Source organism: Melospiza melodia, chromosome Z (genome assembly GCF_035770615.1).
Source record: "Melospiza melodia melodia isolate bMelMel2 chromosome Z, bMelMel2.pri, whole genome shotgun sequence".
Taxonomy (NCBI): domain Eukaryota; kingdom Metazoa; phylum Chordata; class Aves; order Passeriformes; family Passerellidae; genus Melospiza; species Melospiza melodia.
Window position 1 is genome coordinate 72,938,962 of NC_086226.1, and position 12,887 is coordinate 72,951,848.

At 38.1% G+C, this 12,887-nt stretch overlaps 1 protein-coding gene across 3 annotated transcripts in view; it reads right to left on the reverse strand.

Annotated features, from left to right (window-relative positions):
- Positions 1–12,887, reverse strand: part of SNCAIP (synuclein alpha interacting protein) — an 88,041-nt gene that overhangs the window by 51,111 nt on the left and 24,043 nt on the right. For all 3 annotated transcript variants that reach the window (XM_063179790.1, XM_063179789.1, XM_063179791.1), the window contains exon 2: positions 941–1,043. In XM_063179790.1, coding sequence (XP_063035860.1) covers positions 941–997 — 57 coding nt within the window. In that variant the 5' untranslated portion in view covers positions 998–1,043. The remainder of the gene's footprint in view (positions 1–940; positions 1,044–12,887) is intronic.

A 12,887-nucleotide genomic window follows, 5' to 3' on the forward strand; every position in this document is an offset into this window, starting at 1 on the left:
CTGCTCTAATAAAAATTCAACAGTACAATAGGTAGAAAAAAAATTCTCTTCAAAAGGAATTTGTCAGTGCATAAAACATCTGGAATGTTTTAAAATGAATCAGGAGTCTCAAATGCTAACGGGAAAACCAGGACCTTTGTGAAAAAAACCTAGAAAACTATGAAACATGGGAGGAGATGGTGGCATACTTTAATCTGAAAATTGAATTAATAAAATCTCTTACAGGAGATTTAATTTATGTATACAAGTATATTTTTCATCAAACATTGAACATATGAACAACTCCATTGCAAAAAAGCAGAAACACTGGCAGTAGGAGTAGTGTTATGAGCAATAGAGAAATATACAGTACAAGTGCCTCCTATAAAAACACTAAAAATGTAGGAAGTATTTTTGTTTGTTATTAGGCTGATTTATTTGTGACACTAAGGATCACTGCTGCCTATGAATCCCTAGAAGTCTTTCTATCTTTTTCTGTGCGCTACCACATCACACCTATTGATAAAATCAAGCTGTCCTGGGAAATGGCTCTGCATGAAAAAGGCAAAGGTGAGAGAAACAGGTTTTCTACAACTGAAATACATTTAATTTAAAAAAGTAAACTTAAAATGTTGGTGTCTAAGGCTAGCACTACAGCACTTATAGCTCATTCAGGACAAAACAGGAGAGAAGCAAGCCAGAAATGAAACTAATTTATTAATTTTGTCTACTATTAATTTTTACTGCCTGAAGAAGAGGAATCAAGTTTTCATTCCAAGTTTATTAGAGAGATTTCCTCTACAAAACATATGATTTTTATCCTAGATTCAACCTGTCTAAACATTCCCTTAAATGAAGTAGAAAGAAGTGCAGCTTATGACAAGAGTATTGCTTTTTATATTAGGACTGAGATATCTAAGGTTGTCTCAACTTGAACAAATAAAATAAGATGTGTACTTACCGATATATCATCACTAAAATCTATTTCATCCAAATCAAGGTATTCAGGAGCTTCCATTATTCTCTTATGGACATTTTGGGTGAGTCAGCACATTAGTAAAGGCCTAATTAAGAAAAGAGAAATGTGTTGTCTTTAGAGAGCCAAAATTACACAAAAGAGTTTTCATATAGTTGCTACAATACTGAAACATTTAACTTGAATAGTAAAGTACTAATAAAGTGCTAATTTAATCTTAGAAGATAAATACAATTTGCCACCTCTATTCTGCATACAGCAAAACAGACATTCCAATTTTCTGGGAGAGCAGCTAAGCGCTACTTGAAGTAGAAGTAAAAAATATTTAGTTCAGCATCACTCAGTCCCTCCAGAAGTTCCATACAGGTATAAATACCTAAGCTGTTGAACACCCTCATGGCCTTGCAACCACAGCTGTGTTAATGACGTGCCTTCTCATGAGAATAAGACATTTACTTACAGCAACTCCTGTTACTGTAGTTTTCCTCTTCCCAAGATGGCAGAAAAAGCCTGAGATTCCTGCTGTGCACAGACAGCAAAGTCCTATCACACCTTATCTCTGCTTACAAGCAGACTAACACACAACACAGCCAGTGCTTTACTGATTAATGGTTTACCACCCCTCAGGCTCTGAGTGCACATCAACAAATTCAATACCAGAATTATATCACGTGCACTAATTATCAGGGGCATTAACCATTTTCTTACAGCAAGAGGAAAAGAAGAGCAAATTCTCTTGCAAAGCAAGAAATTTGTCTGGAAAAGTCAATATTAGATCTGAATAAATTGAAGCTTCAACAGTCAGAAGACCAAAGACAATAAACCCCTCATTGTCAATGCTAACAACAATGAAGGTGTGTGTTATCACTACAGACAAGTGCCACAGAAGTAAAAGTAGAAAAGGAAGGTATTTTAAAGAAGCTGTAAAACAAAAGCACAATGCATTTTTCAATAATGTGAGTCATCACATAAGGATTAAGTATTATTATAGGAGAAAATTAAATCCCCCAGTACTTGTACATAGCAAAGGAAACACCCTAAGGAATAAAAAAAGACACAAACCCAGTTTATTCCTATGACAACTACCAAGAAATATGTTTATGAATAATGAAATCAGCGATGTAGGCCTAAATAAAATCACTGTGTGCAACTTCCACATGCATTTAAAAATATGGATATGGGGTCTGAAAAAAAAAGCTTTTCTGTAAGTGTCAGACAAAACCTCACTAATTTATCTCCCTAATAACACACGATCCAAGCACAAAGCTGACCTTAATACACCTGTTCTTGAGAAGTTATTAGAAAGAGAACCAGTAGGCAAAACTCCAGTAATATCCTAAAACAGACAGAAAAGCAAATTTTTGTTTCTCACTGAAGCTCTATCAGCATCATTTTCTCATTAAGTGAATGTTCCAGTTTTGGCTGGGGTGGAGTTAATTTCTTCACAGCAGATAATATGGGGCTGGGATTGGGACTTGTGCTGGAAACAGAGTTGATAATTCAGGGATGCTTTCATTACTGCTGAGCAGGGCTTACACAGAGCTAAAGACATTTCTGCTCCTTATCCCTCCCCACCTGTGAGCAGGCTGAGGATGCTAAAGGAGTTGGGACAGCCAGGACAGATGATCCCAACAAACTCAATGAGATATTCCACAGCAGATGACATCATGATCTGCATAGAAAGCTGGAGGAAAGGAAAAGGAGGGTGTTTGGAGTGATTGAGTTTGTGTCTTCCAGGTCAGCAATATGCATGATAGGGCCCTGCTCTCCTGGAGACGGCTAGCCTGCTCACGTAAAATGGCAAATGAATTCCTTTTGTTGCTCTGCTTGCATGCACACCTTTTGCCCTTCCCTACTAAAATGTCTTGATCTCAACCCAAGGTTTTTCTCACTTCTACTCTCCAAGCAACTGTGTGGTGACACTGTGGAGGACAGCAGTATGTAAGAACAACCTCAACTGCCTACAATTTTCTCTCACTGTGACTGTTAGACTTGAGTGAAGCAGTGGGAAAAGGCTACAAAAGGGTAAAACCAAAGTATCTCTATTGTGAAACTGATCAGAAGCTTTTTATTTTGCACATTCCCAAATGTTAAGTTTATGCTCAGAGGGACCCAGTAAAATCAGGCAAAAGCCTGACAATGAAAGGAAATAGCTATTGTAAAAAGGCATGACACATTCAAGTCTACAAATTTCTGCACTTCAGATTTTCCTTTACAGAAACACAAAGCGTCGGTATATTTTTTAAAGATTTATGTATTTCATAGACATTTCAGCTAAATTGTGCACTGGTAATGTATTGCAGTGATTGGCAAGGCAAAGTTTTGGTAGTGGGAGAGTTACAGGGTTGGCTTCTGAGAGAAGATGCTACAAGTTTCTGCTGTGTCTGACAGAGCTGGTTCCAGACAGAGCACTCCAAGACAGTTCCACTGCTGAACAGACCCGAGCCTGACAGCGGGGGCACCTCTGGGACAACAGTTTTAGGAGAGGGAAAAAGTCACTGTGCAACAGCAGCCAGGTGAGGGGAGGAAGAATATGAGAGCAACCTGCAGACACCAAGGTCAATGAAGGAGTGGGACAAGGTGGTGCAGGTGCCAGAGCTGGAATTCCCCTGTAGCCTGTGATGAAGGCCATGGCAGGGCAGCTGTGTGCCTGCAGCCCACAGAGGAGCCTGTGGAAGTCCCCAAGTCAGAGCAGCTGGAAGCCCAAAGGAGGCTGTGATCCCACAGAAAGTCCATGCTGGAGCAGGGTCTTTATCGCTGTGACTATTGACACCAGCTCAAACCAAATTATTATTAGTTTTTGAAGCAAGACAAAGGCTGACTGTCTATGCCAAATGTATTTGACAAATGTTAATTCTATATGCCAGCTACCAGAGGGTGGCTGGGCACCGGAACAGGCTTCCCAGGTAAGTGGTCACAGCACCAAGCCTGACAGAGTTCAAGGTTTATTTGGACAATGTGCTCAGACACACGGTGTGATTCTTGGGGCTTTCTGTGTAGAAAGCTGGCTTCTATGATCCTTTTTTGGTCCTCTTCCAACTCAGAATATTCACATGATTCTGTATGTACTGTCCTACACAAGTGAAAGGACTGTGTTACTACATAAGTTGAAAAATGTATGAAGAAGGAATGAGCATTAAAACATAAGTTTGAGGGTTGAAAACATATATGGGCCATATAACAGAGAAATAGTCTGAAATCAAACCAAAGCTCCAATGAGTTTCTGTTTTTCACCGGAATTAAATGGATTAAAAACTGCCCACCCACTATATTTAAAAGTCAACAGAAGAGATAAATAAAGCTACTTTAAACATGTCATGTAAGGAAGAATCAAGAAGTGATCCAGAGTTTTTATTTTCTACTAAGACTGAAGTCATTCAGTTAAAATTAAATTACAATTTTTTAAATACAATTTTGAAATATTTTTTTAAAAGTAAAATTAAGTAGTCACTTTAAAAATGATTAATTAAAAACTCCAGTTAAGAAAAACTCCACAGCTTTAGTAATATAACTATTATTCCTGGTTACCACATATGTCGAGATTTAGAGCAGAAAGGTCTCAACCTTTCAAACTTATTTTTTCATTCCAAATTGGAAGAAGCCATTGAAGCAAAGAAATTAGCTGCATCCATGCACAGCTGACAAAAAGACTTCATTCCACCTAGTGATGTACAGAACCCATGAAGTCAGTCCACAGTCCTGCATCAATACTTCCCCAAAATGTTATCTTCTTTCTTCAAAACTTAAAGACTATGAAACATGCAAAGGCTGAAGAGGAAGTTAATAACCAAAACAAAGACATTTTCTCTATGGAAAGCTTTCTGAAAATAGTATTCAGTTATATGAAAACAAAGGGCAAGAGATTAATTAATTCACTTTGCTACAAGATTTTCATTTTTTTCTTAACAAAGTAAAATTGAACAGCATCTCAATTCAATTATTATGACTAAGTAAGATTTCTCATGACTATAGTTGGAGTTTTGCGCAAAAGGTGTACTTTTTGGACACAACACAGTAAAACTCCACCATGCATAATCTAAACCATATGGTAAGGATGGTACTCAGAACTGTGACTATTGTGAGAGCTTTGTGATGGCTGAATCCAGCACAACACAAGAAGCAGAAAGAATCTGAGTAAGATTCACAGAAGGATCATAAGCACAACTGCTCAAATTCAAGGTAGAAATAACTGCAACAAAAATTACAGCTGCTAGCAGTGGCTGACATGAGATGAATAAATAATGTGCTTCCAGTACCAACATCAAAGCAGGACAGATGACTGTCTCTAGCTTGTCAGCAGAAATGTCTGACATTTAACCTATAAATGTTCCTAGCTGTATTTTGGAAGCTAGTAATTTAATATTCCACAAAATTTTAACCCCAAAAAGGGCATTTCCTTTCTGGCAATTTGACTTGCAGAGTGACATATGCACACACATGTATGTTTTATACAGGTTAATGAAATTCGGTTGGCTCTCGGAATTCACAATTAAAAGAAGAAAACCACATAAACATCACCCATATGTACTTGGCGAAAAAAGCACCTTGTTACAATTTTGTGATCCAGTTCACCAGGAGAAATCAAGCTAAAAACTACTAGAAAGAAATGGGGAAATACCAGGATTATCAGTACAATAACACATTGCATATGTTGCATTGCAACAGATAGTACTAGTATTTGGAACCAAACTCATCCTTCTCCTTTTCAAATACTGTTTTTATAGAACAGATTTCCTCTGCTGTTTTTCTTCCCAGCTAAAACTAGACACCTGAGCACAAATCCTGTAGCTAACATTCAGTACAATCAGATGAATTAGGAAAAAAGGGACAAAAAGAGCAATTTCTAGAATAATACTAATATTACTAATAGTAGTAGCAATGAAGTATTAGATGCAGCGAACGAAACCCTCAACTCCTACAACAAACACTAAAAACCCACTCTGGGTTGATGGTACATATTGCCAAGATATAATGTTTACAGTTGTTCACAGATTTAGTTTCCAAGGTAGATCAAGCCTTGGATTTTTCTCTCCATGGAGTCTCAAACAAACAGTCACAGCAATCCCTAGGGCCTGGTGTGCCTTTTGAGGATGAAGCAGACTCAATGCAGGCATGGCAGGAATGCTTTAAGAGTCAGATCAGCCCCATCACATAGCCCACGCTAGTGCTGGTAGGCAAGAACAAGGCCCTACAGGTGAGCATCTGCTGTCAGGCAATTAACTGAGTGAAGGAGGAGACTGACACAGGAGGAAGGATATGTGCAAACATCAGGTTCAGGCTCTTGCTATGACTGCTCAATGCAAAACTGTGGAACAAAATAGCACAACTGATTTGTAGAGAAGCCTTTGCCACAAGCCTATTGTGAATTCAGAGCAAACTGACCCTTTCAGACAAAAACAGCCTCAGTGCAGCATGTGAAAGGCTAAATCCAAGAGGGAGCACAGGGAAAATGTCCTTTACTGAGCCAAAATGAAACAGGTAATTGAAAATACAAAATTTTAATTATTTATGGATACATAAAAACGAAGAACAAATAACAATAAAAGATCTGCTGTCAATGAAATCTTTATTTCAGTTGTAAGTCAAAGAAAAATCCTGCTAAATGCCACATGGGATTTTACTTTCCACAAGTCAGAACTACTTTACCAAAATATTTGGGGATTTACTTAAACTTTCAATCAAATATAAAGCGTATCAGATGTAAAATACTTCTAAGTTTCCTTTAGCACAGTTAATATTAAAGATTTAGGCTTTAAATGCCAGAATGCCACGACAGTTACTTTTTAATTAGGGGATAAGGTTACATTTTTCAATTATAGGTCTAAGATAACAAAATAACATATGGTCGTTTCCTAAGCATCAGGAGCTATAGTAGCTCCAGATGAACAAAATCTGTGGGCTGAAATGAAAGACACTACATCTTTAATTTAAGCACACACTATGCGTTTCAACTAATGCTTGAAATATGGTAAGCATCTGACTTTTGTTCCCTACCATTAAGAAATACCAAGATCATAACCCCAAATTTTTTCACTTTGAAACAAACAAAACAGTGTAACATTACATTATGTTACATCTATTCAGCATGCAATGAAAAGGCCAGCACACAATTAAAATCTACTGTTGAGGAAGGGACGTCATCACTAGGAAATGCCTAAAACTGAATTCAGTTCCTCCATCCTCATATTCTACTGTAACACGCAAGTTCTACCAAAAAATTAATTTGGCCTTCCACCTCTACTTAATACACAATGTGCAGAAAGCAGAAGAGTAAGGCCATGAGCACTGCCACAGCTGGGGGATGTGAGAACAGGACTGCTGAATCAAGGCAAGAAAGCTTAGCTGCTCTGGCCTACACCACCACCTCCCTAGCTATCCCACCCTTTCCTATGCTCCCTGGTACCTGGCTGTGTGTCGTCTCCTATTAAAGATTACATGTTCTTTGAGACAGGGATCGCATGGTCACTCTACATTCGTCTGGCTTGTCCCGTAGCTGGTGTCCTTGTCCATTAACAGAGCTTTGTGGTGCAAGAGTAATCCAGCTAAATATAAACATAATGCAAATACACTGGAGTGGGCCCTGAAAGAGGGCACATTTGAAGCTTTGTAGACAACATGCAATATTTTATTCACTAAATACAGACAGTGCCTTTGCAGTTGATAAATGCCAAAGTCATCAAACACATGAAAACATCAAATACACAGGAAGCATACAGTTTCATCAGAATAGAAAAGAATAGTTTAGTTGGAAGGGAACTACCATGATCATTCAGGTATGAGTAAATGTTTAAATTTAACACTGTACATACATGCACTCTTAGAAGACCCCAGCTTCCAACTCATACTTCTATTATCTCCATCATCTCTAAAGGGGAAATTACATGGATATAATAAATAAATTTTTAAGCAGTGATTTTAGAAATATAATGAGTGGCAATGAAGCTGAAATGGAGACTGATTTCCTTTGCAAGCATACTACTTTAACTTCATGCATTCAAATAAAATGGAAACATGATACATGGTTAGACTACGTCGGTATTTTAAAGTCATATAAGGGTTCGTGATAACGTAATGTACTCTGATACGTGATAACGTAATGTACTCTGAATTGCATTTGCAACCATTTCTGTTACCTCCTAGATTTCCTGAAGTATTTTTTCTGATTATACAAGGTAATATTTTTTCTACAACTTGTCATTAGAATTACGTATCAAGTCAGATCTTAAACATAAAAATATAAAGGGAAGGCTCAATAGGAGTGGTAGGAGATCTTAAAGAGTTAAGATGAATTTTAAATAACAATTTACTGGAAAAAAAAAAGAAGTAACAGCGAAGCTGAAAAATTATGTGATTAGTTCAGTGAAGGAATGTATTCTGCAACTAAGATTACCTAATCCCTTATCACATTTATTCGGGAATAGTCCTGAGTTTAAAAGTTCACAACAGAAATTCCTAATAGTATGATACCTCTAAGGCAAGTCAAAATAAAAGCACTGCTTTTAATCACCACTCAAGTACTATCAGTGCACAAGCTACACAGACAGAACAGGAAGACAGAAGTCAGCAAATTTTCCAAGACCAAAAGATGCCGTTTGCAAAATTTTACTTCAGAAAAATTCTGTATTTCAGACATACAGAAACAATCCATCTACAGCCCTGAAAAGTCCCAAACACTAAGCCCAGTTCTGTTCCTAATGAGGCCAGCAGAGGACTGGTTTGAGATAAGAACAAATGTATTTACTCCTGGCCAGATGTAGCTGAACTTCTCCTGGACATACATACCCAGACCTTGAGAACACGTGTTCTTCCATATTGGTTGCATAAAAAGGGCAGGACTGTCCCACCCTGCTCTGCACTGGGGCAACCTCACCTTGAGGCCTGTGCGCACTTTTAGGCACTACAATATAAGAAGGATCTAAAGCTATTGGAAAACATTCAAAGGAGAGGTATGAAGATGGTCAAGGGCCTTGACAGGAAGCCATAGGAGGTGCAGCTGAGGTCACTTGGTCTGTTCAGGCTGGAGAAGAGGAGACTGAGGGAAGACCTCATTCCAGTTCTGCAGTTTCCCTGTGAGGGGAAGCAAGGGAAGGCACTAATCTCTTCTCTGAGGTGACCAGTGACAGGACTTGAGAGAATGGCATGAAACTCCTCCAGGGGAGGTTTAGGTTCACTATCAGGAAAAGGTTTTTCAACCAGAGGGTGGTTAGGAACTGAACAGGCTCCCCAGAGAAATGGTCACACCACCAAGCCTGAGACAGCTCAAGAAATGTTTGGACAGTGTCACAGACATCTTTTATGAAAAATCCTTTCCTTAGGATTTTTCCTCCTGAGAAGCTGAGAGACCTCAGGAACAAGATAAACAGTGGTTATCTGCTGCTGTGGAATGCAACAGGTGCATCTGTGATTGGTCTCATGCAGTTTTTTCTAATTAATGGCCAATCACAGTCAGCTGGCTCAGACAGAGTCCGAGCCACAAGCCTTTGTTATCATTCTTTCTTTTTCTATTCTTAGCTAGCCTTCTGATGAAATCTTTTCTTCTATTATTTTAGTACAGTTTTAATATAATATATATCATAAAATAAAAAATCAAGCCTTCTGAAACATGGAGTCAAATCCTCGTCTCTTCCCTCATCCTAAGACCCTGTGAACACGGTCACAGGACAGTGCTCTCAGATACAGGTTACAATTTTTGGAGCAGTCCTCTGCAAGGCCTGGAGCTGGATTTTGATGATTCTCACGCTTATGTACTGACTTGGGATTTTCTACACTTCTATGATTCTATTATTCAATCCCACGGAGCCTGAAGAGAGATACACAGTTTGCACAATTTCTGCAGCCCAGAAAGACAAACATGTCCAAACCAAAAGCAGAGTGACCACCAGGTCAAGGCAGGAGATTCTGCCCCTCTACTCTGCTCTCATGAGATTTCAGCTCAAATAGTGTGACCAGCTCTAGGATCCTCAGGACAGGAAAGGACCCGTTGGAGAGGGTCTACGGGAGGTCCACAAAAACAACTAGAAGGAGGGGAAAACTTTCATACAAGAAAAGGCTGAGAGAGTCAGGGGTGTTCAATCTGAAGAAGAGAAGGTCCAAGGAGACCTCACTGCAGCTTTTCAATACTTCAGAGGGGGCTTACAAGAAAGATGGGTACACGTTTTTAGTAGGGACTATAGATATAGAATAAACCATAATAGATGGTTAAACTAGAATAGGGAATAATTTTTTTTTCAATGTGGGTGGTGAAACACTGGAACAAGTTGACAACTTGTCATCTGCCAACTACTCCTGCCAACATTCAAGGTCAGGTTGGACTGGGCTCTCAATAAATACAGACCTGGTTGAAAATATCGATCTGGTAGAAAATATAGCTCTGGTTGAAGATGTCCCTGCTTATTGCAAGGGATTTAGACTAGATGACCTTTCAAAATCCCTATGATTCTATGATTTTGAAAAGTCATGTGGAAGTAGGTAATAATATATGGATCACCTACTCTTCTACTTCCGTGAAATGAATGGAAAATTCATCACAACTCCAGGCATTTTAACATCAAACATATTTAACTTCTACAAAGACTGACATCTGTAAGATGTGCGTCAGCATACACAGAGTGAAGATAAAGCATGCTTATTAAGATAGAGTTCCTCATGCTTTTGGGTGCTTTTTTAGCACACTGACTAATACTTCAGATAACTTCCTGCAAGTATTATCCTAAGGATGACATCTGAGCTGCAGTAACATACAAGCAAGCTTTGCCATTGATATCTGTGTCTAAGACACTACCCACCTTAGCGCAAGGAGTGTCTATCTGGCTGCTGGAAGCATCTCCTGGCTTTTTAAATTCTGGTCCATTTAGTTGTCTCATCAACACCCATTACATGAGTATTAAAAGAGAGTGATTCCACCCCCTCATTTCCAAAATAACGCAGCAACATAGCAAGAAGAAACTAATAGTCAGGCTACTGAGTGATCTGACAAATTGAAGAGTTGTTTTTACTGTAACCCAACTAGAAAGGCATCTGCTCACTGCAAACCACCTCAGATTTCTTATTAAAAAAACATTCTTCCCACTCAATAGTTTTATATTCCTTCTATATTCAAGCATAAAGAAATGGGGACTCCAAGCATTCAGCCAGAAATATGCACTTGAGCATTTTGGAGTGAGGCTTAGAAAAATAAAGTTGTTTATTTCACTTAGCCTTGAAAGAGAAACCTTAGGAGTTGAAAATTAATAGCTTTTATTTCCAAACTGCCACAGCATATGATTCAAGTACTGTAAAAAAGCTAACATACTGTCTGCTTAACTTTGATGACAGGATCAAAACAAATAAGAGGTCAACTGATCTGTTCAAGAATATTTAATTGGCTGTAGTTGATTAATTTATGGTTTTATTCCCTTTGAAGTACTACGTGGTTCTTTGTTCTTAATATGAAATATCCCACAGTCATGCAAAATTAATATGCTTATCTCATTGCAATCTTGCTTACATGGCAACTGTTTCAGCTATTTCAGACCAGCTAACTCCTTCTATATGCTTTAGGATTTACTGACATGCAGATCAAATCCAGATCAAACCCTTTGTAAATAAGGTATGCACATATATGTGTAAAAGCAGAGAAAGACAGGGCAAAAACCTCAGTAGAAGACAGAGCAAGAATAAATGCTACTCCATTATCATAACTTGGTTCTACAATACCAATGTTGGTAGTGATCTCCAGTGGAACAGTGACCACACTGGACACCCTGTGTTTGGAATGGAACACACAGCTGCTGCCTCGGATGTAGTCCCAGACAAACTGTAAGAAAAGCAGGTGGTGGGATTTACTTCAATTTCTAATGTCTTAACTTTTGCACTGGAAATGGGATCAGGTCTGGCTTTGCCACTTTCCGGTTGTCAGCTGATGCCAGTAGGAAAAGCATTGCTTTATTCAGGTACCACACAGAGAGGTACAGCTCCTGCTGAGTGTGCTGCAGCACCACCCTCTCCTCTTCACCGCGACACGCTGTTATATTTGCACACAGGGAGCACAGAGTAACTTTAACTATTAATGCTATTTCTTTTTTAGTAATTTTCCATATTAAAAAAGAGGCTCTACCTGTGAGGGGAGATTAAATGAAACAACGCACTATTCATTCTTAGCCATTTTTTTTTTTTGTTAATGGCCATTAAACTAGTCAAACATGGAAAACAGCCTGTAGTTCTACTTATTTCTACTGCTGCTTTCATGACACCTAAGATGTGGAGTACTACTTCCTGCCAGCCACTGACCCTACTTGGGCTTGAGGGCTGCTCCCTTCATTTGTTTTAAAATGGTCTTTAAATGGTAATGAACTTCTGCTTCTTCCTTTATACTGCCCTGTGAATATGTATTTATTGTCATGCTATCTTCAGGTACTATTTATTTTCAAATTAGATTTGTTCAGTCTTCCCATCAAACATTTTTGTTTGATGGGAAGACTCTAGCATGGGAAGACTCAGCATGACTCTAAAATAACAAAGTGTTTCTGCTTAGCACAGAAAATAATTCTCAAATCTTTATTACAAGAAAAATAATAATGTCCATTTGAAATTAACTACTTGTAAATTTAAAAATCTGTCACCCAGACGCATAAGAAATAGTTGCAAATAAAGCAATCTACTTAAAGTGTGAAATTCTTATCATTCATGTATGAAATGGCCACTTCCCACAAAAAAGACCAGCATCATCTCCATGAAATATAATTTACTTCTCAAATGAAATGTTCTTGTAATGTCAAAAAGGACACTTGAGGTAAACACTGCATTTACAAGAAAAAACTGTAACAGCAAAAACTCAATTAAAAATTATTTTCCATCAACAAAAATCAATTTTTATAAAAGAGAAAAGTAATTTTCTCAAAGAAAAAAATTTAAAAATTAGCAAAGACATTTTTAATAGCTTTATATATGCTCA